The sequence below is a fragment of the Lagopus muta genome, chromosome 18 (genome assembly GCF_023343835.1).
Source record: "Lagopus muta isolate bLagMut1 chromosome 18, bLagMut1 primary, whole genome shotgun sequence".
Lineage (NCBI taxonomy): Eukaryota > Metazoa > Chordata > Aves > Galliformes > Phasianidae > Lagopus > Lagopus muta.
The window spans coordinates 99,994-127,176 of record NC_064450.1 but is presented as its reverse complement, the minus strand read 5'-3'; the positions used below and the strand labels follow the sequence as shown (position 1 = coordinate 127,176).

General features: G+C 41.0%; 1 protein-coding gene across 16 annotated transcripts; it reads right to left on the bottom strand.

Annotated features, from left to right (window-relative positions):
• Positions 1-3: 3 nt before the first annotated feature.
• Positions 4-24,052, bottom strand: CCDC138 (coiled-coil domain containing 138). Of its 16 annotated transcripts, XR_007380558.1 has the most exons (8): positions 23,536-24,052; positions 22,049-22,127; positions 20,587-21,131; positions 20,017-20,158; positions 19,836-19,921; positions 14,869-16,074; positions 13,556-13,603; positions 5,841-12,865 (listed from the first exon to the last, which is right to left on the bottom strand). XR_007380558.1 is itself a non-coding variant. In XM_048965562.1 (7 exons), exons 2-6 carry the CDS (start codon positions 16,000-16,002, stop codon positions 1,300-1,302), a joined length of 570 nt encoding a protein of 189 aa, XP_048821519.1. In that variant the 5' UTR covers positions 16,003-16,074; positions 23,536-24,052; the 3' UTR covers positions 4-478; positions 1,298-1,299. The 16 variants fall into 16 exon arrangements, 1 of the variants encoding a protein (XP_048821519.1); XM_048965562.1 differs by lacking the exons at positions 5,841-12,865; positions 13,556-13,603; positions 19,836-19,921; ... (1 more) ...; positions 20,587-21,131; positions 22,049-22,127 and adding exons at positions 4-478; positions 1,298-1,452; positions 2,280-2,390; positions 2,890-2,985; positions 3,500-3,664 and having other exon boundaries at positions 15,958-16,074; XR_007380559.1 differs by lacking the exon at positions 13,556-13,603 and having other exon boundaries at positions 5,837-12,865; positions 15,958-16,074.
• Between the last annotated feature and the right edge of the window lie 3,131 nt (positions 24,053-27,183).

Genomic DNA, 27,183 nt, shown 5'->3' with positions numbered 1-27,183 from the left:
TGCCATCAATTTCAGCTAATCTCGCACATGAAGTGAACAAAAATGTGTTTCCTTTCCTAACTGCCAACTCTGCTAAGCACATTTATAAAAATGTATTTCCTGAGATGCTTAGACACTACTGCAACAGCGATTGCATATGTACGTAAAAATATGTTTTCATAGACTGTGCAAAAATCAATAAAATGATCTCAGAAAGTTTCATTTATGAGAAGTTTTTTTTTTGCCATACTTTTCCATTTCTCTGTTACAAATTGATGTTTAGCAAAGACAGCCAGGTTTCTATTATACATACACCCTGAAAATGTCCACTTTCTATGTGTACTTAAAATACAAAATGCCTGAATATCTGCAGAGAATTTACCTTAGTATCATTGTCTAGCTGCCTTACAAACCAGTGTATCAGTTTCATCAGGGGCATGTGCAGTTTAGGATTCACAAACGACATGCACTGGAGCTGCTCCGCAGCCACAGGCAGAAGCTGTAAAAACACACAAAGGCGAAGTTATATGCAGAATGTCGGCTTAGCATGTGAGCAGTCTACAAGTGAAAACAAGACTCCAAAAACCAAACCCAAACAAACCAAACCAAGATCTCAAATTACTCCTGAAGTTTGTCAGATTGCATGTGCAAACACGCACTGGTCAGGTCCTCTAGAGGTAAAAGAATTATCTCCTTACTTAGATTTTAAGTTTTACTCAGGTTTGCATGCAAAGCAGAGGTACGGTGTGTGAACTCAACTATCAAGGCCAATGCCAGTCCCTACAAACTCTGCACAGAATGAAGGAAAGCAATAAAGAACTCCTGAATACCACATTGGTTTCCAAGCCTTGTTATCCCCAGAGAGATGGAAGGAAGGGCTTTCAGTAGAGCATAGCATCATCTGTTATGAGTCATTATCTGAAACTTTGACATCCAACGTAGACATTAAAATATTTTTAATTAGGTGTGAGAATCTCTGTAGGAAAACATGAATTCTATACAGTGTTACACACAACATACAAGATAAATCACCAGCTGGCATAAACCACAGGTAATAAAAGACAGGCTGAAACTTGCAAGTTGAGACTGAACACGACACTTCTCCTTCAAAACGACGGCTCTGTTTTATAAGTGACAATGCAGCCATTCCATCTGACTGCTGGGATTAATACTGACTTAGTAACTGTCATTCTGCTTTCATTGCTCTATCCCAGGTCTATACAAAACAGGCTGACCTTTTCTACTCTCACAGTAAAATCAGTCAGTATATACGTGAATCTGAAAACACATGAACCAGAGCAAACTCAAGTCCCTTTACCTTCAAACACTTTCCTGGATGTAGGTTCTTCCGCTACACTGAGGTTTCTGGCCGTCCTCTCTTTCTTCTCGTTTCTTGAGTTTGCTAAGGAGCTCATCTAAGATCCAATCCATAAGGACAGTCAGGAGCCCATAAACTTCAGAGTTCGGTAGTAGCTGTAATATATTCACATCATCAGTTATTTCAGCTTTCACCTTGATGATCTTCTAAACCAAAACAGTAGCAGACAGACGTGCACGCCAGAGCATATTAGTTCTGACAAATCCTGCATCATTTAATGGTTAGTGAGACAAAGCTCAGGACAGAAGTTACTGAGAGCCCATAGAAGACATTATCTCTGCAGAAACAGTAATGTGGAACAGGCGGTGCCTGCTCTGCTGGGCCTTGTATCCAGGGATTGAGAAGCCCCCGCTGGCTATTGGAGAAATACAGGCAGCTCCTTGTTAAAAGGAGTCTGCAGACAGCTCTCACTGGTGCGGGTGACCATGCTACAACCTGCACGGACCTGTCTTTGTGCCAAGGGCAGCAGGGAGTTCTCCTGTGAACTTGTTTAGTTAGTAGAGATCTTCTCTTGTAAGCAAACTAGACAGCAGCATGGATAACCACAAAGGAGGAGTATAAGCAGAGTCTAATTTTGACAGACGAGAGAGAAGGTGAGAGGAAAACACAGGAAACAAATAAAAAGTAGATACACAATATAAAATTCCAAGGACAATTTTAGCAACAAGCTTTATTCTTTCCATTTACTATCTGCCCTCCTCTATTCTTTCTGTAACTGTTGCAAACCTCCACACAATCCCAGCCCAGCTCACAACACCTTAGCCCAGGTACCACCCACACCGAGTACCGCCCACAGTAACTAATTAACTATTAGAATGAAAAAAAGTAGCAGCTACGTTTTCTTATTTCAACAGCTGTATGGAGAAGGTTCCACTGCTGAATGGCTTTTGTGAGTGATTTTTTCACCTTGCCCAATTCTTACCTTATCCCCTTTTGATGCTGCCCTCACTTCTTCCTGCATGAAAGGTGTCATCTGTTGTGCCACTTCACAGGTATCCTTATACATCTCTGCCATTATAAACTGATGTTTCCACTACAACAAAAAAGAACCGTGAATTCTATTTTACTTGTTACCTACAAAGGAAGCACGCAAAATAAGGAAAATCCTTACTTCCAGATAGCTGAAACAAACTTCTCCTGTCCTTTTTTTGTTCATTCAATTACTTCTTCTCTACAATCTCATCATTTAACTGAAAGAATTGAAAAATACTAAAATATCAGTGAATGGAAAACACTTTTTTTTTTTTTTTTTTTTTTTTTGTAAACAACACTCTGAAATCAGAGTTGCTGAGCAGCAAAGTGATTTAATAAACTGTGCTACTCTTTTCATAAAGAAGTGATGAAAAAGAACATACTCCAAAAATGCCTAAAGAATTCAGAAACAGAGAGGGTGAGAGGTATTTATACACAATCACATCATCCCTGTATTGGAGAAACCAAATCATCAATTTTTGCAAACATCCTGTTCAGATAATTAGCAGTGTTAACTCAGACTGACACAGTAACTGATTGTACGAAATAATTCCTCTTGCCTGTTTTCTTAAGGATTCATTTGCTTCTTTGAGGTCATCCCGACATTTTGTCATCTCCCTCAGTGTCATTTCAAGCTTATTCACTTCTGAATCCTTCTGTAGAAATATCACATTTCAAACATTATTAACTGAAGTATTTTATAAACAACTAAAAGCTAAATGGAATTTCAGTATTAAAACAATCCAATAAACTTTTTCACTTAATCTCGATTTTGCTCTGCAGATGGGTCTTTGTTTTTACCTATGGTGTGACACTACAGCTGACTAAAGTGACTGATATACTCTTGAAGTAGTATCATTCCATAAAATATACTGTTTTTCTTTAAAATCTCTCTCTGAAATCTATTAATCCACACATACATGGTAGGAGGAATTTTACTAGCCAAAGCCTTTTCTAGGTTTGGATACAGCTGTAACTCCTTTCTCTTCCTGAGAAATATAAGATCTGTGCCTCACTTACAGTGTTGGAAAAGACCTGAGGCACAGTGAAAGGAGTCAGTGTTTGCTGCATGTTTTATTCATCACAAAGTGAAAATATTCTTGTCGTAGAGGTTTGAGAATAATTTTCTGAATTTAGTGACAAAAACTTTTGTAAAGACTTCATTCTTACTTTCATGTTTTGAATTTTAACTGCTGTCTGAGTGTCTTCAGCACTGCTGCCAGTGTCCCAGGCAGATGCAGAAGGAACCTGCAGATGTTGTCCTGTATTTTTCTCCCCAGGAGTTGGTTGAGGTAGCAGCGCTTTTACTTCCCAATTCAGTCTCACCTGTGATGCCTACAGCAAAGAAAAAATATTTGTGGAAAACAGATTAAGAGGTAGCTTAATGTGGAGACAATTTTTGGCACCTACATTGTAAGTTATCCTAATGATACCCATAACATCTTAAAGCCAGGCTAGAACTTTTCAGATAGCACCATCATTTAAGAGTGGCACAGGAACTGCATATTCATAAGGCTTGGTTTTCTGTTGCTGTCAGGGAACTTCCATGCAGTGATGAACATTTCAGTCTTGCAGTTGTCAGTACTACTAGCTTCCTTTGACATTTACTTCCATTTCTGATAGCTGAATATATGCTAACTCTTTCAGAAACATCAATCTACAAAAAGTAGCAAGAAAAATGGACTTGCAACTTAGGAGTTTCAATTTAATTCAACACTATATAAAAAACAGCACACACTGTTCTAGCCGTGGAGAAGTGCTAGATTCAAAGAAGTAGCTCAGGTCACAGAATCATTTATGCACAGGTAGTTATGCTCTAATTATGTGAAGAGGAAGTAATTCTACAATTATTGAAATGGTGCTGACATTTCTGGTGCACTGGTATGGATTCTAAGGCAGGAAGTAGGCTTTAATCACACCATATTTTCAAAGCCCTTCTAACTTCTTGTTAGAACTGAGCAATGGAGGATAATTCTGTATTCATTCAACCTCCCTTTTTTACACTTTGAGATAATCAGCATGACTTGTCTCATAATTGTTTACAGTATGCTGACATCCAGTTCCAATCAAAGAGATCTGTATCCGTATTTTCACAAATTCTCTTTTCCTTAAAACATTTGTTGTTTTTGTTTTGTCACAGCCAATTTTCCTTTCTCTTAACAAAACGGAATTTGCAGGACCAGTGGTGCTTGTCATTGATTCTCCCTCATCTGATCTGCTTCTTGCTATTGAGTTGGTTCTCCCAGGAGTTCTGTTCTGCCACAAGCAAATGACAAAGGATCATGCCTTTGAACTAGAAGAACAGTTCCGTTACTGAAATTAAATAAAGAAATCTTTCTGATTTTTCTGTTCAAGAATACTGCCAGTGTTTTCATATTTAACTGTTGTAGTGGAATTTCAAGGTCTCAGCCTGAACCAGTGGCTGAGCTCCACGAGTACATGAGTGTCTGGAGTGAGCCACCCCTCTGTCTCCATGATATTTCAGGTCCCATCTGAGTCTGCACAGGTCCCCATTCCCCCTGCCATTCTCTGCTGCAGCCCAATGGTACGAACGAGATAGGGTCACATTCCTCTGCTCATCCTTTTCTCTAAACTGTTACCAGGAGGGGTGAGTTAATTTCTCTTGGATATCTTTTCCTATGGCACCTATTTCTCAAATAAAGGCTCTGTCATTACTTTGCTCTACAACTGGTTGAGACTTTGACTGTAGTTCAGAATACACAGGATTCAAAGTTAAAGCTAGAGGTTACCTTATGTGCAAAAACTGTGACACAGGTGGGCAGCACATTTCCTATATGTAGGACAGAGACTTTTCATGCTTTTTTCCCTTTGCAAAAGACAATTATGATTATTATTTTTTTTCACTAGTTTATCCTCTGGGAAGTTCTTTTCATGTTTTAGATGAGCTCCCACGTGGTACATACAAGGTTCTATTCCCTTTGGCCAATAATTAGATACACACTGTAAACTGCTTTTCTACAGTCTATGTAAAACAAAACAGAACAAAACATGTACAGTTTCCATAGTTTACAACAATATTTGTTCATTCTAAGATCAGGGTTTTCTCATTGTCCTTTATTAACCTAGAGCATGGTTGTCCAACGTTTTGGCTTACCTGGGCTGCACAGAGTAACGGGAATTGTCATGGGCTGCATATAAAATCTATAATAAAATGCATGTTTTACATATTTTTGTAAAAACATGAAAAACAGGGAACAACAAAAACTAGTGGGATGTTAGACCTTGCTTTTGTGAAATTGATACATCAGGTTTGTTCAATAGCAGCGGTTGCCACTCCTAGTGAGTTCTCAAGGTGTTCACCAGCAATTTTTGATGAAATATTACTCTTCCGGTGCTTCACCTTTGACAATAATTTTTCACAAATGTACATATGTACAATCAATGAAAGGACAGATGCTATAGCTATGAAATGTACCAAAGGGCTGGGCTACGCGGTCATTACACCAAAGCAGAAAAGATAGAAGTCTTACCGACATCCTGGGCTTGCTTATGAAACTGCAGTGGAACGGATCTCCAGAAGAGATCTTTCCCCACTGGCAGTCAGCTCTTAAATGGGCCTAGGAGAGGTGGAGCCAGGCTCCATCCCTTCCGGCAGCACAGCTGAATTGCCTTCACCTGTGTTCCCGTGGCTGACTCATTGCTCACCTCAGATGATCAACCAGAGGTTCAGGCCGTCATTCAGCAGTTCCCATACAATGTACAACCAAAAAAGTGATATGAATTACAACTTTTCTGGGCAGCCTGTTCCAGCAGCTCACCACTCTCTCCATGAAATAGTTCCCTGACATCTAATATGAACCTCCCTTCTTTTAGTTTAAAACGGTTCCCCATTGCTCTATCGCTGTTCATCCATGTGAAATTTGACTTCCACTCCTGCTAATAAGCTCCATGTAAGTATTGGAAGGCTACAACGAAGTCTGCCCTCAGCCTTTTCTTCTCCGGGTTGAACAAGCCAAGCTCCCTCAGCCTTTCTTTGTAGGAGTGGTGCTCCATGCCTCTGATTGCCTTCCTGGCCCTCCTCTGGACCCATTTCAAAAGCTCTACACCTTCTCTTTGTGGAGGGTCTCAGGCCTGAAGACAATACTCCAGATGGGACCTCACAAGGACAAAATGGGGGGAACAATCACCTTCCTTGCACTGCTGGCCATCTCTCCTTTGATGCAGCCCAGGATACTGTTGGCCTTGCAGGCCTTAAGTACGAATTGCTGGCTCAGGTTATCTTTTCCATCTACCGGGACCCCTAAGTCCTTCTCAGTAGGGTTGCTCTCAAGGAGTTCTCCCAGTCTGTATGTGCGTCTGGGACTGCAACAGACCAAGTGCAACACTTTGCACTTGATCTTGTTGAACATCATTACTTTCTTGTGGGAAAAATTTTCAAGCCTGTTCAAATCCTTCCAGGTGGCATCCCTTTCTTCTGTTATATCACCTGTACCACTTAACTTGATGTTGTCTGCAAACTTGCTGAGGGTGCACTTGATCCCATCATCTATGTCTATTAATAAAGTTGTTAAAGAGCACTGCTCCCAAGAGATACTACTGGAAGTCGCTACTCCTCACCAGCCTCCACCTGTTGACCACAACCCGCAGGCTGTGACTTTTGAATCAATTCCTTATCCACCAAATAGTTCACCCTTTCAATCCATAACTCTCCAGTGTAGAGATAAGGTTGTGAAATGAGACCACATCAATGGCCTTGCAGATGTTCAGATCAGACAACCCTTCGCTGACTTGTTTGAACTCAATCATTTTATCACTTCATAGTTATGCTGTGCATTGCTGCAGTTGTTGAAAAAAAGGACTGATTACTAAGGAATACTCCAAAATATTCCAGCACTTAAAGTATGAGACTTCACCAAGCACTGCTAGAAAACTGGGCTTTGTAATTCTCTGGTTCATCCAATTTGCACGAGTAGGACAGATTTGGGTTTTGCTAAACTGCATGAATGAGGGAATATTTTACTCCATACACAATTGTATGTTTCACAGTTTAGATTCTTGCAAGGCTTTCTATAGGTCTCCTTTGAGACTCTGAATTAACAGGCTAAATAAAAGGTTTTGCTTCATGAAATATATTAATACCTTACAAGTAGGTATTTCTGTTCTTTCACAGTTCCCTGAATGAGTACATTCTGGTACACAGTCATTGTTCACAGAATCACAGATCACAGAATCACCCGGGTTGGAAGGGACCTCAAGGATCATGTAGTTCCAACTCCCCTGCCTAGCAGGGCCACCAAACATACACATTTAAATCAGGTTGCCCAGGACCCCGTCCAACCTGGCCTTGAACACATCCAAGGACGGGGCATCCACAAACTCCCTGGGCAGCCCGTTCCAGGGCCTAACCACTCTCCTTGTAAAGAAAGGAGATTGTTCTTTGTTTCTTCCGGATTATGGGAGGAAATGTACCACACAATGGGATGTGCCTGTGGAGAACACACGACTAAAAGGAGTGGTGGTGAATGGAGCTAAATGCAGCTGGCGACCTGTCACGAGTGCTATTCCCCAGGGGTCGGTGCTGGGGCCTGTCCTCTTCTATATCCTTACTGATGACCTGGATGAGGGCATTGAGTGCACAATCAGGAAGTTTGTGAATGGCACCAAGTTGGCTGGAAGGGTCTATCTGCCTGGGGGTAGCGAGGCCCTCCAGAGGGATCTGGACAGGCTGGAGAGCTGGGCTGAACCCAATTGGATGAGGTTCAACAAGACCAAATGCCAGAATCACCGACCCTGGAGGTGTTCAAGGAACGGTTGCATTTTGTGTTGAGGAACATGGCTTAGTGAGTACTATTGGTGATAGGTGGACGGTTTGATTGGATGATCTTGAAGGTCTTTTCCAACCTCGGTGATTCTGTGATTCTGTGATTCCTGCACTTCGGCCACAAAAGCCCCAGGCTTGGGGTGGAGTGGCTGGAAGACTGTGTAGAGGAAAAAGACCAGGGAAAAAACATTGAAGCTCTGGAGCGGGTTCAAAGAAGGGCAACAAAGAAGGTGAGGGGTCTGGAGCACAGGCCTGATGAGGAGTGGCTGAAGGAGCTGGGATTGTTCAGTCTGGAGAAGAGGAGGCTCAGGAGAGACCTCATTGCTCTCTATAGCTACCTGAAGGCAGGTTGCAGTTAGCGGGGGGTCAGCTTTTTCTTTCGTGTAGATGGTGATAGAACTAGAGGGAATGGCTGAAAGCTGCACCAGAGATTCAGGCTGGATGTTAGGAAATACTGCTTCTCTGTAAGAGTGGTCAGGCACTGGAATGGGCTGTTCAGAAAGGTGATGGTGTCACTGACCCTGGAGTCATTCAAGGAATGTTTCAAGGATTTTGTGTTGAGGGACATGGTTTAGTGAGAATTACTGGGGACAGGTGGATGGTTGGATTGGATGATCTTGTAGGTCTTTTCCAACTTTGGTGTTTGTGTACTTCTGTGATACTGTGAAAGCAGTTCTGTGAGCAAGATTTACTGATGTTAGATTTGAATTTGCAGCTCACCTTCTTTGCATTGGTCATTTGGTGTTTCCAGACCTGCTTAAATTTGATTGCAGTTATGTGTTTATTTTCCAGGTGTCTTTTTTTTTTTAATTTTGTTTGTTTATTTATTTACTTCCTGTGGCATGGTCATCTTTTCAGTGTAGTTTGTAATTTGTTGTGCAACATTTCACTTTATTCTATTCTTACATCCTCATCACTACATTGCTGTTATTAGAATGCTGACTACACTCTTTTTCACTGAAAGAAAAGCTCTCCTTTTTCTCCTTTTTTTTTTCTCCTTTTTTTTTTTCTTTTTCTTTTCTTAACACGTATAATAGTCTATCTAGAAAGCTGCTAAATCTAAGAACGTTTTGCATAACAAATTCAGTATATTGTTCAGCAATATGTTCTTGAAAGTGCAGCCGAAACATAATTCATATTCTTCCTTTCAGCAAGTCTTCAAAAGAACGTTTTGAGTTCAAGATAAGTGAGTGTTTGTACAGCAAGGTAAAGGTGATTTTCATACTGCTTTCTCGTGCACACAGCTAATTTGGAAGTAGGCAAAATTGTTTTAGAGGCAGAATGTTCTTGTTTCACAGTATTGCATATATGCAATCCTGCATTCGAGATGGAGGAAACCTGCCTAGGTATTTTTATTACTTGAAGAACTGTAGGAAATAAACATCGTAAGTTCTGTCTCCATTCCAAATCCTGTTATTTCAGTCTGATTTTACTCACTTTATAGTAGGCCGCTTCATTAGTACTTGGCGAATTAAAACATTGGATAGACTGAAGTTGCTATCCATATTTTTGACATTAATAATAGTAAGAATTGAAATTGTGAAACCCTGATTATTTTGATTTATTTTCTGTTCAAGTGAAACCCCCGTTGAAATCAAAGATTTGACTAAGGTTTCAATATTTTTCTATTTTAATCATCCACTCCTGCACTCTTTCTTACCACACCTTCCATTTTTTTGACTAGTGAAGGTTTTTCATAACCTTCATTATTTTAATATTAAGCTTTAACATGCACACTTTTTTCTAACTCCTAGCTTGCTTAGTTTATAATTGGGAAAAAAATCATGCTGAACAATAGAAAATGTGCTTATATTGTCGTTTGGAGAAACTGATAGATCCTAAGCCTTTTCACATGTACTGTTCTCATTAATTCTTAAAATTTGGAAAAAAATATATAGAAGCCTTGTAATGACAACATATTCTCACGGCAACTGGGCTTATTAGCATCTTAGTGGATATTCTTTTTCATGTATTTTATTATTTTATTTGCCTGAAGTATGCCAGCCATTTGAATCTCAGAGGCCATGCATTAACCTACAGCTACCATCTAAACTATCACAAACTGCTGGTCTGAATACTGATTGTTCAACAGTGTTAAGCTCAAGGAGCAGATCAATGCAAAGAATAGATTACTTTGTATTATATTTAGTTATGTCAATATGTTATATCTAGCATGCACTGTGCACTGCTGTAACTTTCTGAAATATCTGTAACATTCCAGTTCTTTACAGTGACTTTGGAGTCTTATTACATATAGTGAGCAAATATTATCAAGAAAATTCCCCAAATATCTCTTCTGCATTCACCTGTCATGCTTTTGCTTGCTATCAAAAAATCACATGGAATGTTTATAAAGGATGTTATGTGCTGAAGACGTATAAATTGTTTCCTTCCATGTAACAGACATGCACACTGACAACTGATTCCTGAGAAGACTATTGACAATAAAATAAGTATTTCACTGAAATAAAACCCAATGCGTGTTCAGGGTTTATAGACATTCTATTAGATATAATTCCATATAAAAATGAATTCACACTGTTAAATTTTCAGATGCAGGAAAAAAATAACTGAATGTTTGTGGAGATTTTAACTGGTAGCAAAATACAGGTAGAAGCCCAAAAATTACTTCCCAAGCAATTCCACATTATCTTCAAATCCCTTACAATCTTTCATTCTTATTCTTTAAAAGACAAGTAGTACATTTTTCAGTCAAATTAACTTCATTGGTTAGGTATTGTTAAACTCATATTCAGTGCACTGAAATGTTACAGTCTGCAATAACTTAAAACAGAACACTATTTTAACCGTATCTAAATGACATTATTGTAAGAAAAAAAAATTAGTCAAATTGTTGCTCCACCATCAGGGTTTAGGTAATAACACATGACTATTTATAATAACAATAACAATAGTTGTTAAAAATTCTACAATCTGCACTACTTCTGGGCTATGAAGGCAATCTTTGTATCCAGTACAAGAATTTAGGATCAGCCTATTATTTTGATACCATGATTTATAGTACCGTCATTCAAATCCTGAACAAAATAAAACTTAACTTCTTACTTTGGCCTCTACCATCTGAAGAAAATGATTTATTTTGCTCTCAGTCATGGTATATGCACTGACACCGAGCACATTACTGCTGTTCTTTGCTCAGTTCATACACACAAACAGAAATAGCTTACAGTACATTTTAGACACAATGGCAGCGTAACACCAGCAGGGATTGGACTTGTGATACCTAACAAAATCATTCACTTAAATTAAAATATTTAGCTCTTTTATCCAAGACTGGAGCAGACCATACCATATGAATTATACAGTTACTAGTAGTGCTGTAAAAATACTACACTGGGATTGATCTTTGCGTAGATATATTTCTATAGGACTTTGTTTTACAACCACATTCATGTAGGAGACTAAGACACTATGCTGCTGTTAGAGAAAATAGATTTATTGTTCACAAAGAGCTTCTGCTGAGGAATGTTAAAGTCACCTTTAAATCAGTACTATTAGAGAAATGTAAATCAAAATCTTGTGGCAAAAGTTATTCCAGGTAATCATAATAAAATAAATTAGCTATCAATTCCAAATAATGTGCTCTATCTTTTCACTAGTAAAACATTTCTGATTGCTTACACACTGGATAGAAATAAAATATCATCCTTAAAAAAAAAAAACAAAAAACCAACAATCTTTCCAATAATGACCTAGTTCAAGGCAAAGGCAAAGGCCAAGGCCAAGGAAAAGGAAAAGGAAAAGGAAAAAGCTGGACACTGCTCTGAAACGTGGACACTCACAACTCCTTGGTGCCAGATGGATTGCATCCTGGAGTGCTAAGGGAGCTGGTGGATGTGGTTGCCAAACCACACTCCATCATCCTTCAACAGTCCTGGCTAACTGGGAATGTCTGGGTGGACTGGAGACTGGCAGATATGAAGACCATCTTCAGAAAGGGCCAGGAAGATGATTCTGGTAGCTACAGACCTATCAGTCTCCCCTTGGTGCCATGGAAGGTCGTGAAACGGATAATCTTGGGAGCCACCATGGATCAATTAAAGGTCAGCCACGGGATCAGGCCCAGACACTATGGGTCTATGAATGGAAGATCCTGTCTGACAAACCTGATTTCGTTCTATGACAGGGTGACCTGCTTAGTGGATGAAGGTAAGGCTGTTGATGTGGTCTTCAGTCAAGTCTTTAACACTGCCCCCCACAGCATCCTCGTGGAGAAGCTGGCTGCCCATGGTTTGGATGGGCATTCGCTCTGCTGGATGAAACATTGGCTGGATGGCCGAACTCAAAGAGTTGTGGTCAGTGGAGTTAAATCCAGTTGGAGGCCAGTCACGAGCATTGTCCCCCAGGGCTCTGTTCTAGGGCCGCTTCTATTTAACATCCTGATTAATGATCTTGATGAGGGGATGAGATGACTTACCCTCAGTAAGTTTGCCGATGACACCAAGTTGGTAGGGAGTGTTGTTCTGCCAGAGGGAGGAAAGGCATTACAGAGGGACCTGAATTGATGAGCCAAGGTAAACTGCATGAGTTTCAATAGAATCAAGTGTCAGGTCCAGCATTTTGGTCACAACAACTCCAGGCAACCCCAGGCTTAGGGAGGAGTGGCTGGAAAGCCGCCTGACAGAAAGGGACGTTGGTGTGCTGATGGACAGTTGGCTGAATATGAGCCAGCAGTGTGCCCAGGTAGCCAAGAAAGCCAATGGCTTGTATCAGGAATGGTGAGCATTTGAAATCTGTAAGTAAACCAGGAGATGATTAGACAAGCTGTCTGGAATTTGAGGACAGTCAGTTACTGATAAACCATGATGACAGATAGCCAACAATGCTTTCAAAATATCAATGTGCTTTCAGAATTGTTTTCAGGCACAATATTTCTAAAGACCTATTCTTATGTTTCTTATCTGTCACACTGGTACTTGTAAAATGCTATTGAGATTGTGGTTTGCAGCTAACATAATTTCATACTATATAACTAATATGCATTTAATTTCTGGTTAATGCCTTTGAATTACAGTAATTGCACTGAGGACCATTACTGCTGATGGGCACAGAGGCCGGACACATGGGCAGCATGAAAGAAATATAACAGATGTATGGGCTTACTTAGCTACTGTCAAGGGCAGAGACACTACGATAAACATTAAACTTTACATGAGTACCAATCTAATGTTTTAGTCCATGTTATTGTAAATACTGCAAAGTAGGTTATGTAGAAGATCTGTGCTTCAGCTTTTTCACATTTCTCTAGGTGCACGTAAACAATGTATCTTTTCTAATCACAGCTAGATAATTCTGATGACTTCTTCATGCTCTCTTTTTTCCTGTGATCTCAGTTCTGTTTAAGCTAGCTAAATATCAAGTAATCATTGAATCTGAGCAAGCTCTACTAATTCAAGTGAGGAGTTATACAACGACTACTGTACCTGTTACACTGAGTAATGCATTCTTATATGTCAGTATATGGAAAGTTTCTGTGAAGAAGAAACCGAATTCAGCACTTGTATTAAGTAGCTCAAATGTTCAGCAAAGACTCAGTAGAAGAACATTTGCATATACATTTACCATTCCTTTAAACAGAGAAAATTAATATTAGGAAAATGATGTTCTCAACCTCCCTTTATTTCTGTATTTGATCTTAAGAAAACTAACACTAACTCTTTCTGTTATCGTAACTCCAACTCACGTATTTCACAGAGTCACAGAACTGCAGGGTCTGGAAGGAACCTCTAGAGATCATCTAGTCCAACTTCCCTACCAAAGCATGCTCCCTTGACCAGGTTGCACAGCTAGGCATCAAGGTGTGCCTTGACATTTCCAGAGAAGGAGACTCCACAGACTCTCTGGGCAGCCTGTTCCAGTGCCCTTACTGTCAAGAAGTTCTTATGCACATGTGTGTGGAACATCCTGTGCTTCAGTTTGTGGCCATCTCCCCTTGTTTTATCACCAAGCACTGTTGAAAAGAGCCTAGCCTTGTCTGTTTGCTTTCCTCACCTTAGGTATTTACAGGCACTGACCAGATCCCCTCTGAGTCTTTTTTTCTCAAGGCTGAACAGCCCTAGGTCGCTCAACCTTTCCTCATAAGGAAGGTGCTTCAAGCCTTTTATCACCTTTATGGCCCTCCACTGGACTCCTGCCAGGAGATCCCTGTCTTACTTACCTGTTTCACTTTACGTCTTTGCTAAAACAAGCAACCTAACAATAGTAACAGTAACAATGACAACAACAACAACAGTAATTATTGTAATAATAACAATAATAATTCAACATAGCAAATGTTGCACTTAGCATATATAAGGCTGGGATGCAGTTCTGCATATACTGGAAATCTCACTTGCATCTTGCCTTCACAAGATCTCCAGAATTTTAGAATAAATATGGCAGCATAAACTTAGTTGAAGAATTCAGGAGGAATTTCTGATGCTACAGTAATATTCCCACAAGACAGTCAGAATATCATCATTATTTTTAATGAATATTCATATTGAACTTCCAGCTCACAAAAGATGCTATCGTTATTTCCTGAAAGGTGGTGGGTTTTTAAATATATTATGACACTTTTTTCCTTTCAAAAGATGTACTTATAAAAATATCTGCATTATTCAGTTCTGATCAGATCCATATGAATACTGTATGCATAATTCCACTCTAAAATAGAAGTTTTCCAGTAGCATAAACATATCATTCTGAAGAGTAATTAGATACAGAAAATAAAATACAATCAATGTTGAGAACTTACAGAAGTGCAGATAAACAAGCGCTCATGACATTTTTCAACAGATGGTTAGAAAAAATCAGAATAGCCTTCTAGATTTTCTCTTCTAGGTTCAGAATATACAATTACAGTTTTTATAATTCAAACTGAGAAAAATGTAGAATCAAGAAGGCTTCAGCAGATCAACAATCATCCTTTAGAATAATTCTGTAAACACATAAAAGCATTTTATTCAAACTTAGACACAGTTCCAAAAATCCTTTTCGGTCCTCTCTGTAATCATATATACTTGTTTATTTGCTAAAAATCTAACAGTGGATTTTTTTTTTTTTTTTCCCCGGTGAATGACATAATATTATTGTTTCTTCTTTGGCTTTGAACTACTATTCAGAATTGTAGCCAGTGTCAACAGCTCCTCTAATTTCAGGTCGGAGGTTTCTTATTCTCTGGTCATCACTCACAGCTATAATTTGAAAATACTTCCCTGTCCTTCATTGAGTCGTTTTAAAGCACTTCAGGTAAGTGCAGTAAAGGAAGACAGAGTTAGTACAGTTCAACCATAAATAGTTTCTCATTCTTGTAATACACTTGGGATGAGAGAGTAGAAGATGATAGTGACCCAAGTAGCAATCACTAACTAGCATTAATTTACAGAAGAAAAAATTAAAAAATAACAACAATAATAAAAAAAGAGAGAGATCAGTACAGGAGCTTAACCAGAAAGGTATCTTACACAGACCTTGGAAGTTGGAAATCAATAAATAACAAGAAATCCAGTAAACTTGAGAGTAGGAAGAGAGTTGCAGGGATGGTGGTGATACAACTGGATATCTTATATTGTGATGAAGGCTGAGCCTCGGGAAAATCTAAAATAATTCCTTCTTTTATCCATAGGACTTCAGGTTGATTCAGTGATATCAGAATGGATATAAAAGGCAGCAGGACTAAGACTCCATCGGGAACAATAAATCTTGTATGTACTGCTTTTCCAGTTCAACTTCAAGTATCTCCAATTAATAGAGTGTCAGGAGAGGAGAGTCAGTTAATTCATTTTTATGTCATTAAATCCATTGTCCTGAAAAACAACTGAAAATAGTGTGTAAGCAGCCTTACCTTCAGATTACAGAAACCAGATTCAGTAACTAAGACAAGGAACATTTATATGACCTCTAATGCTTCTGCTTAGGTCAGCGTAGGATAGATTTGTACAGGCAGGTTCTGTTCTTCCATCTGCAATATAAAGGAGTTCATTCTTCTCTCAAACAAATTCCATTGTATGTACTTTGACAAAGCAGGTAAAATAAAATTTGTCTATTTTTTCTGCCAGCTCTCTGAGGTAGTGTGTTAAAAGGTGTTGCTTCTCCTCACAGACACTGAATCAATTACATGGATTTCTCTGTTTTGCTGCTGAGAGGTTACAGATCAGTAGCACTATGCTGTTCACTGATGTTGGAGTATCAAACCCTCATTTCAGAAGTTTTCTGACGACACAACATTAGTATACAGCTCTCAGAAAGCTGAAATAACTCAGTACTCAGTAAAGTATCACACATGCTTGTCTTTCCAAGTCAAACAAATAATGTGCGTGCATCTTAAAGCCAAGCAGAAGCTTAGTTACATATGTTTTCTTGGGACAAATCTACTTTCAGTTATTTTAACATGCTTAATAGAATGGTTTCATGTAAAATTCATTTATCATAAATACTACATTTCAAAAGAGTGTGCAAACAGTACAGTGGATATTATTTTTGTAGTGTTATGATACAGTTACGTAGTCAAAAAAGTTAGTTACAAAAAAGTAGGCAAAATATCAAGAAGGAGAATTTTTTTATATATATATTTCAGTGTCTGCTGAAGTGAAACAGGGAGTTTCTTTCCACTTTTATTGTTTTTGGACTAAGGTTCTGCAAAAAGAAGCTCGTTAGCCAAGCGGAATGTGTGATACTGATATACTGATTCAGGTAGGTGCTATAAGACTATTACAGAATTGCTGTTAATAGAACAGAGAGAAAGTCGTGATCCTGTTTTAACTTTGGTTAAGGACATGTGTACCTTGGAATCAGCTACCTATTAGTGTCTGCAAAGATGAAAACATCTCTGTATGTTTATAAATAATATATAAATTAAACTTTTTTTTTTTTTTTTAGAGAGAGAAAGTGTATGGCAACTGGAGAGAGGAAGATATTATCAGAAAAAAAACACCCGAACATTTATCTCTGATTCTAAGTATAGATATAGATCCTTAAATTTATACTTTAAGAACTGTGTCCGATGTTTCAAAGTGCCTAAACTCTAGAAATATTTCGGTGATCTTCGCTTAGCTCAGTGTTAACTGGTTCATACCAAAATTAAATGCAAGAAATAAATATCTTTGCTGGGTAACTTATATTACTTGAGTTTAGTATTATCATAAAATTACAGAATCTTCTGAGTTAGAAAGTCATCTAATCCAACTCCCTTGAAATGAATATGAACAAGTTGCTCAGAGCCTGGGCCAGCCTGATCTTGAATGTCTCCAAGGACAGGTGATCCATCCACCACCTCTCTGGGTGATTTCTTTCAGTGCCTCACCACCTTCATAGTAAAAAAAAAACTTCTTTGTATCTAATGTGAATTTATCCTTTTATATTTTAAAACCATTTACATTTGTCCTATCGCACCAGACCTTGCTGAAGAGTCTGTCCTCTTCTCCTTACAGCCCTCCTTCAGATACTGAAAGGCTACTATCACATCTCCCCAGAGCCTTCTCTTTTCCAGGCTGAACAGTCCCAGCTCTTTCAGCCTGTCCTCACAGGGGAGGTATTCCATTTCTGCTCATGCTCTAACCGATCCATGCCTCTCCTGTACTCCAGAACTCCACGTCAGGATGGAGTACTCCAGATGTGGTCTCACCAAGGCAGAGCAGAGGGGCAGGACCATCTACCTTGACCTGCTGACCACCATTCTTTTGGTGCAGTCCAGCACAGGAGTGGCTTTCTGGGCTGTGAGGGTACATACTGCTAGTTCATGTCCACTTGCTATTTACTAGTATCCCTATGCCCACTGTGGCAGGGCTGTTCTCTGTCCTTATATCCTTCAACTTGTACTGATACAAGGGGTTGGTTGCCATTACCCATGTGCAGTACCTCGCACTTGGATTTTTTGAACCTCATGAGGTTCTCCTTGTCCCACTGACAAAGGCTGTCTAAGTCTCTCTGAGTGGCATCCCATCCCTCAGTCATCTTGACCCTATCACATAGCTTGTTGTCATCCACAAATTTGATGAGAATGTACTTGATCCCACTGTCAATGTCACTGCTGAAGATATTAAAGAGCATTGGTTCCAGTACTGACCCCTGAGGAGCACCACTTGTTACTTTCTCTAGCCAGACATTGAGCCAATGACCACCACTCTCAAGGTATGACTAGACTAAACTTTGTTCATCAGTCCACCTTTCAAATCCACACATTTTGAATTTGAAAAGAAGGATATGATGGGGACGATGTCGAAGTCTCTACTGACATTAAGATAGATGACATCAAGCATTTTCCTCATCCGCTGATGTAGTTATGCCATCATGAAATCCACTAATTAGCTTTTCAAAATTAGTTCTTATTTGTAACACTGAACATTATCAATTGTATTTTCTTTACATAGCAGTAGCTAATAGCTTTTCCCTGAAATGAGCTTGTTGCAGAAGAAACAAAAATTGGATTCGCTACTTTTGAACATTTTATATTTTTTCTTTGTCAAATCCTAACCATTTTAAATGCATAGGTTTTCTTCAGTTTTGTTTCTTTTGCGGGGTAATTTGATAAATTAACGCATATTTTGTAAAGCAAACAAGTGTCTGGCAGTTAGTACATAGCATGATAACAGAATTGCTCTTCGATTTGCGTAGCAGTGTTCCTGTTAAAAATTCTGCTTGCCAGTCTTTGAGATTAAATTCTTTTATATAGAATGAGTGCGTTAAGTCAAATGATGTGAATCTGCCTAAACCACTTTCTTCTTGTATCAAGCAGTCTCAGAATTCTATAATAATCCTTCCTTCCTAAAACTTTGGAATTGCTTTTTAGACACAGTCTTTGTTTCTGTGTTTAATTGTTACAATATCAATATGTCTTATGTACTTTGATACATTCAATAAAGTGCACTAGCACAGCAAAATATCATGGCTCAGTATTAACTGATTCATAGCAAGCAAAGAAATATATTTCCAAGAATAAATAAGAATTGTAATTTTTTTTTTAAATTGTCAGCAATACCTGTCTAAAAAGTAAGCAGCTAATCAGCAGTATTTAACCTGTAGGAAAAAAAAAATTACTGTGCTTTGACTAATTATAGAAATATAAGGCCCCATCCATACAGAATTCAGAGATTTACAGTGCTTTCCTTCACACACACAACAGTCTGGCTGAAGTTTTGGCCCTGAAAGCATTGCCCCAGCAATCTTTACATTAAGATCTGCAGCAGTGAACTACGGCATCAAGTTAATTACAGGTGACAAAATTTACTGTGCTATCGTGTACCAATAAAAAATCTCAGTTGTCATATTCTTCCAGATAAAGATTTTTCGCATGCTTTGAACCATTAGGACCAGGTGATCCAGTGGTCCTGAGGACAATAATAGCATGCATTACTGAGGGATATTTAAAAAGGTGTATGTCATTAAAACTTGCTTACAACGTGCAATTGAACTTCAGTGCTATTTTCTACTTGGAACTTCACAGTCTGATGAAAAACTAACTACCAAATGGGATTATTATGTTTCTAACATTTCTAATGAATAAACAGCTTTCTTTCAAACAACCAACACAGAAGATTGTTTTTATGTGTTATTACTCTGAGTTACATTACCCAGTTAAAAATACCCCATATGTAAGGGAATCTACTCCTCTGAACACAGAAAATAGGTGGTTATAGAAATTCAAACAACAAAACGTTCCCTCGTGTTACATAAGAAGACTGGAGAAACCAGCAGACCATCTAGCAAAAATAAAAGTGTACTCACTGTACTGAATGTGAACTTGTGGAGGCTTTTTTCTTAGCGTAAAACCAGCCAGCATTCCTTCACCCATCAACTATTTTGAACATGCACTGGAAATCAAGGGTTGGCAATGAAGATAAACACTTTTCTAAAAGGGAGGCATTACAAAGAAGTTGTTCTTACATGGTAAATAATAGAAACTCACTGAAGAGTGGGATGAAATAATGCAGTTCTTCCAGTACTTTGCTGCGTGGGTGAATACGGACATGACTCTGCCAATCTTATTTCTAACTTCTGAAGAAAACACAATGGCTCAGCTGTGAAAAATTTCCTGGACTGTCAAGTAACTGGAAGGAAAGAAAAAGAAAACAACAATAAAGACTGATCATGCTCTGCTTTACCTAACATAGTAATTATAACCTCATGTGCTGTTTTATCCCCTCACAATTACTTGACCCTGTGCAAATGTTTCAATATATTGATATTACAATGAAAAACAAGTAGACAAAAGCGTGGTTTTATGAACACGCCTCTTTCAGAAGCCCTATTTATTAGTATGCCAGTTTCAAATTTAGCGTTAACATATATTAAGCTAGGAAGAGAGTCACTATCATGTTAATATCTAGTAGTCATTGTAATTATGAAAAAACAATTAGATATGTGTTGCATCACCTTGATTGAATATCCCTGTGATGCATCTCTAGTTTACATCTACTGACCTCCTGATCCTCTGGGAGATTAGCATAAATGAACCAAATAAAACAAGACTTCTCACCTGGGGTTTGGTTTCCAAATGGTATTCAACACCCAGCGCGTACATCTTCTGTCATCCTGGTCTATATTTGTGCTGTCTATTTTCATGTCACATCACCAAAATCTTTTCTCCTTAGGCTTGTTTTGAAGTGTTAAAGATGATGTCTCAGCCAGATGGAGAGCCAGCTCCATGTACAAGAGGTGTACCAGCAGAACCAGGAGTTACTAGGGTAGGAAAGTACAGGATGGCATCCCTTTTTGGTGCTGTCTGCCACACTGTGGGGTCAGCTTACAGATCCCCAGGGAGAAATGCACGTCATCTCCTCGCACAGCAATTAAAGACCGCTGTGACATTGTTTTAGGATTTGGCGTCCTCAGTGGGTGAACCCAGCACCTGCCTGTATGGCAGCATGAGGCCTTTTGGCTCAAACATCAATCCCAAACCCCACAGAAACAGGGAGGCTGCAGCGTGTGTCCTTTGTGCAGCCCCTGTGCTTGAGTCAGAGATCGCTGACGTACGGCAGTGCCCCATTTCTGCTGCGGTACGACGCGGGATTGCTGAAGTCGCTGCAGATTTGGAGAAAAGACAGATCATCTCCAGAAAGCACTCCCCATACAACTTGCCCACATGCGTGGGGCACAAGCCCCATTTTGGGGGCAATGACTCACACCCCCCTGTCACAGCCGTGCGCCGAGGGCACCATCACCCCCCTGTGCACAGCCATCAACCTGTCCCAGGACCCCACGCACCCCACAGGCATCCCTGCCCCCATCCTCAATCCCATGGTGACATCAGCATGGACTGAATTGGGGCAGGGGATGTGGGGGGACTTGAGACATGAGGGGATGTGTGGGAACACAGGGACATGTGAGGACATGGGGAGGAGGTGTGGGGTCAGAACTGCAGAGGTGAGATGAGGTGACACGTAGAGGTGACACAGGGAGGTGGCAGGCCGGGCCAGGAGGTGCCGGTGCCATTTGAGCAGCACTGCAGGGCAGATGAGCAGCACCAGCCCAACCTGGGGGTGATGGTGACACTCCAGGATGTGGAGATGCTATTGGTTTTCAAGCAGGAGTTCGTTATCCATACATAATACTGCACTTGTTTGTTTTTGTTTTAGTTTTTGGGTTTTTTTTTGTTTTTGTTTTTGTTTTTGTTTTTTTTTTTAAGTCAGTGACAGCATGCAGCCTGATCCCATGTCTTTGAAAAGTGCAGTTTAAGGATTGTCAGCTGAGAACAGCAGCAGAACATGGGGTCGTCACAGGGCGAAGGCACAGGGAAGGAAGCGAGGAAAGAAAGGAGAAAGCCTGAAAAAGGAATGGGGAAGGCACAGGGCGAAGGAAAGGGCAAGACATAGGGGAAGGAGGGGGAAAAGGACAGAATAGCTGTAGAGCAGCCTAAAAAGCAGCAAGAAGCTCTGGGAGGACTGTCAAGTGCCAGATTCTGTATCAGGTGTGTATCTGTGTGCATATGTTGCCATTACCTGCTTTGGTCAGGGTTCTTGTCAGTTCTGAGCTCCTGCAGTGGGAAGAGCTCGAGCAACTGGTGCAGTCGCTGCAGACCTGCGCGATGGGGGAGTGCTTGATAAGGACAGCCCTGCAGCCCTCAGCTGGACAAACTTGCTCCGTGTGCCCAGACTGTGAGCTGCACAGTGCCCGGCTGCACTTCTCCAGCTCAGAGCCCGCTGCCTGCAGCTGCATCTTTGCTTCCTTCCCTCCTGCCCAGAGCCTTGAGGGTGCTCCCACAGTCCCCTGCCCACCCCCAAAATGTCACAGAAGACAGCTGGCAGCGAGCTGCAGGAATCCCAGCACCCTGTTTTCCTTCTGCCTGCAGCTCTCTCCTCCTCTGCCACACAGGGCTCCAACCTGCAAAATGCGAATGGCCAGGGGGAAAGGGAGTGCTGGCAGGACCGACTGCTGCAGCTGGCCGGGGAGGGTCTGCGTACCCCGTGCCCTTCTGGGCTATCTGTCCAGCTGCAGGAAGACCAGGGTAGGGCAGCTGAGAAGCTGCCCCATCAGGGGGGGGAGCAAGCTGTCCTTCCACAGAGACATTCCTCTCACAGCCAGATGCACCCACACAACTCTCGGGCCATCTTGCCAATGGCAGCTGTGACACATCAATTCTTTCTAGGCAGGTGAATTAATTTTTTTCCATCTGTAAACTTAGGGGGAGAACTGCAGTTTTTGGTAATCTTTGTAGGAACACTGTCATGGTCCACACAGAACTCAAAACTGCAGCTTTGTGCTAGATCTGGCTGCTTAGACTTGCTAGGACCTAAAACTTCCCATTTTATGGCATGGCAAGAACAAAAACCCAAAAATGAAACCCACAGGGAAAGAAAGGCTTTTGAAGAAAAATACGTGGAAGTATAAATAAGACAGAGGCTGAGTGAACATTAATATGGCTCTGCACTTTCTGCCAATGGGCTCTAATCCCATTATCGTTAAATTTGCTGGGCAGTTGCATTTTGGTATTTGAACATTTAGAAACAATGCAACAGACGCTGGCAAAAAGAAAGAAGAAAAAAAGAAAAAAACTCTTTTTTTTTTTTTTTTTTAAAGCTATTTATATGCACTTGGCACAGCTCTCCTGGGTTTGGAGTAGTTTCCCTCTTTCCTCTTCGTCTTTCCCCCCACAACCCATTCACTTCTAACTTCGAGCTCCTCTCCCGTCCTCACAGCACACACACCGGATCGCCAGGCACTGCGCCGCCGTTCCCCCAGTCCCGTCGGAAAAGTTCTTTCCGCGGTCTCTGCTGCCACCTCCTGGCCAATGCGCGGAACGGCAGCTGCGTCCCGCAAGCACGCAAGTACGCATGCGCGTACAAAATGCGGAAGTGCCGTTCTAACCGCTCTACTCAGCTAATCCGCTGCCTCTCTATGGTCATCAGTCCTCCAGGTAATAGCGAACATAGCGGCGAACAGCCCCGGCCCGGCAGGTGATTTCGCATGATTAGTTTCGAGTACTCACCTACGCGTGCGTTGTTTTCGACTCCTCATTACGCGTACGAGGGGCGCAGGGGCCGCTGGAAGCCACAATAGTCTGTTCCCGAGGCAGGCTCCAGGAATCGACTGCTCGCCTGCACCTCGAGGCTTTGTAGATTTGAATGCTAGCGATGAGTGTCCTGGCGCATGCGCTCTGTTGCCTCGAGGACTAACCATAACAAAGCTCGGCGGATTTGCTGCGCAGAGCTAGGAACACCACCGCCGCATGCCTGTGCGCATGCGCCCTGGTGCCTGCGGAGCCAAACAAACACGGCTGCAATTCCACCTCTTGGCCACGAGAGGGCACCGGAGACCGCGGAAACAACAACGACTGGCTGGACGCGCAGCCGCGCCGCAGCTTCTGGCGCTCTTCTCCCTGCCGCGATGGCAGAGGAAAAACGCAGTTCGATGGGGGTTGAGGGAGGGGAAAATTACGTCAATTGGAAAAAGACGAAGAAAACCAAGGAAAACTTCTCTACACCCAGCAAACCTCTGCTAAGCACGTAAGAATATTATATCTTAATTTTATAAGTCTCACTTTTTATCACTCACATAATATTATTATATCTTAATTTTATAAGTCTCGCTTCTTTTTCTTAAACCAACTGTCACTGGAGCACTGTCAGTAGATGTACCAGAAATATTGACAAGGGTTAAAGAAAATTGTTCTAATGTTCTTTTGGTTTTTTTCTACTTCACATAAATCAGGAGAATTATTTGTTTTTCAATGCCACCAAAGGAGCCATTTCTTCACTGATATTGAAATTCATTATGAATGCCTCTAACAAAAATGATTAGTTGAGCCATTGTATTTAACATGAGCATTTTCACCCACAGCCAAAGCATAGGAATTGATATTAGCAGTTTAACTCTCCAAATTTTGTTCAAAAGACTTTCATATTTCTTCAGTTCAGCTGGCTACAGTCTTGTGAGACAAACTCACAATCAGAAAATGGTTTTGATTTTTTTGCCATCAGATTTGCTGCCACATTATCAAGTTCTATTAAGGAATCCCTTTGAGTTTTAACTTGGTTCAAAGTTATTTGTTAAGGTGACAGGCTATTTCCAGTTGTGCTGTTTTGTTTTTACAAAGCATTTCTTGATGTGCAGCACATTTTGCAATGTGTTTCTGCCTATAATATTGTTTCAGGATATGTTTGCATCGGAGAGACAGGGTGTCTCAGGAGCAGAGGCAAGCAAACTACACAGTCAGAGCAGCACAGAGTTATGAGTTTTATTTGGCATATGCGCACACACACAGGTATCCATTTTTGATAGCCCCAGAAGATGGCAAGCAGAAACTCCCTAAGCAAGTGCAATAGGAGCACTAGTAAGCTAAACCAGAATCTCTCTAAGCAGGCACAATATTACTTACTGACCTTGAGAGAGGGATGAAATTCTGGGAAGGAGTCTGCCTGCAGTGCTTTCAAAACATATCAGCAGGGCATTCCCTACTTCAAAGTGCATCTTTCCTCTCTCCTCCACTGCAGCCTCCCTCCTGCTTTTACTCTCTTCAGAGTCTGCAGCATTTTTTTCCACCTGCATGCTGTATCCATGCGGCCAACACATGATACAGAGCCCAAGTGGAACACCTGCTTGCAAAACAAATCCTTGTAAAACAAGATAAGTCAGCAAGGTTTCTCCCTAATTAAAAATCAATAAAATAAGATGAAAGGAACATATATTTGCATCTACAGCCTTTAAAACCGTCAGAATACTTTGTTCCATCCCAGGATCATTCTCCTGTTGGGCCTCTAGACCCTTTCCAAATTCATCTATTTTCAAATTGTAATCTTTGAAAGCTGACTCCATTTTCTTGCAAAGCATTAAGCATGGGGCCATGCTATTTGTCTGCACTGCACTACGCCCTCCCTGTGCCCCTTGGCCAGGCTGGGCTGCTCCAGGAGGCAGATGATGTGGCAGGGTGAGCAGGTGGAAGGGTGAGCTGAGCTGGGCTGTGTGTGTCCTGTGAGTTTCAGTTAGGACAAGCCTAGAATCTTAGTAGAACTGGTTTTTAGCCTTACCAAATAAAAACCAAACCAAACAAAAGAAAAAAAAAACAACTTGTTATATTATGTTTATGGTAGTTATAAAAAGTTAAAAGCCTTGTGATATAGAAATGCACAACATACTGTGAACAGGAAAAGAAAGATACAGTTGAATCAGAGAAGGACATTAAAATAGCAGGAATAGTGAAAGAAACCACCTCCTTCCCTGCCTTCCTCTATAGGAAAATTAGACTGCCTTGAGGAAGGTACAAAACAGATAACCTTGCTCCTTATAACTTTTAGTAACAGATAGTGCAATTTGCAGTTGCCTTTTCATACTTCTCCAATTTACATGCAACCCTAGCATACTGCTGACTGTCATGCCCTGACACACATAACAGATACTGCTCTAATCCAGTTCAGGATATGCAAAAAATGGCAGAGCTCACAGCCCTGAAATTAAGAAGAAATCACTCACCCCTTCCTGAGGGCCAATACTCACCCACACTCTCTGGAAGGCATTCTGCAGGTAGAGGTGGCTGCCAGCCCTTAAACATGGCCAGGACCCCCTCCCTGCCCCCCAAAACAAAACAAGAGTTCACAGCCCTGAAATAAAGAAGGGACTACTCATTCCATTTCAAAGACAAACACTCACCCCACACAATAAAGAAAATAACCACCAGGTAGAGATGCTGCCCTTATGGCTGCCAGACCTTAAATGTGGTCACAAACTCCCCTCCCCCCAAAAAAAGGTGATCTCACAGCTGTGAAATAAAGAAGGAATCAGTTACCCCCATTCCAAGGGCCAGAGCTCACCGCACACACCACAGGAGTCAGGTTCTGAGAAGAAATACTGCCCTTATGGCTGCTAGACCTTAAAACCTTAGATGTGGTCAGAATCCCCTCCAAAAAGGAGAGAGATCACAGCTCCAAAATAAATTAAAAAAATCACTCACTCCAATTCCAAGGACTAGAGCTCATCCCACACTCCTAAGGAAGCAGTCTTCAAGTAAAGATGTTGCCCTTACAACTGCCAGCCCTTCAGTGTGGACAGGATAACCCCCCCCAAAAAAAAAGTGCATTGCTGCCCTGAGATAAGGAAGTAATCCCTCACCCCATTCCAAGGACCAATACTCACTAATGCTCCAAAGAAAACAGCCTCCAGGTTGTTTTCACCCCTCCATGCCCTTCTACATGGTCAGGATCTCCCCCTCCTCAAAAAACAAACAAACAAACAGGGAGAAGCTCACAGCCCTAACATAAAGAAAGGATCCCCACCCCAAAAGAGACAGTCTCCAAGAAGAGATGCTGCCACACTGCTTTCCAGCCCTTAAATGTGGTCAGGGAGGGGTGGAGCCAGGCTGAGCCCCATCCCATCCCAGGTGAACTGCTCCCACCAGTGCTTGCAAGGCTACACCCCTCACCAAGTGCTCAATCACTGTTTTAGGTTGTGACCTCACAGTTCCCATACAGCCATGAAACAACAGAAAAAAGAACACATCACCCCATGGTCACTGTGCATCACCCCATGTTGCATTGCGGGTGCTTTCAATGTCCCCCCACTCACCCCAATGTCCCAGTGCTCCATCTCCACTCCCACCCCCACGTTCCCATGCCCACCTCTGTGCCCCTAGTGTCCCCATTCC

Excerpts from the sequence above, each read along its gene's own strand:
- CCDC138 (XM_048965562.1), bottom strand. The coding sequence starts at position 16,002 with ATGTTCCTTGTCTTAGTTACTGAATCTGGTTTCTGTAATCTGAAG. Across the intron at positions 2,986-3,499 it reads TTAAAATTCAAAACATGAAA|AAGGATTCAGAAGTGAATAA; the intron begins GTAAGAATGAAG and ends ATATTTCTACAG. Across the intron at positions 1,453-2,279 it reads CAGCATCAAAAGGGGATAAG|CTACTACCGAACTCTGAAGT; the intron begins GTAAGAATTGGG and ends AATATATTACAG.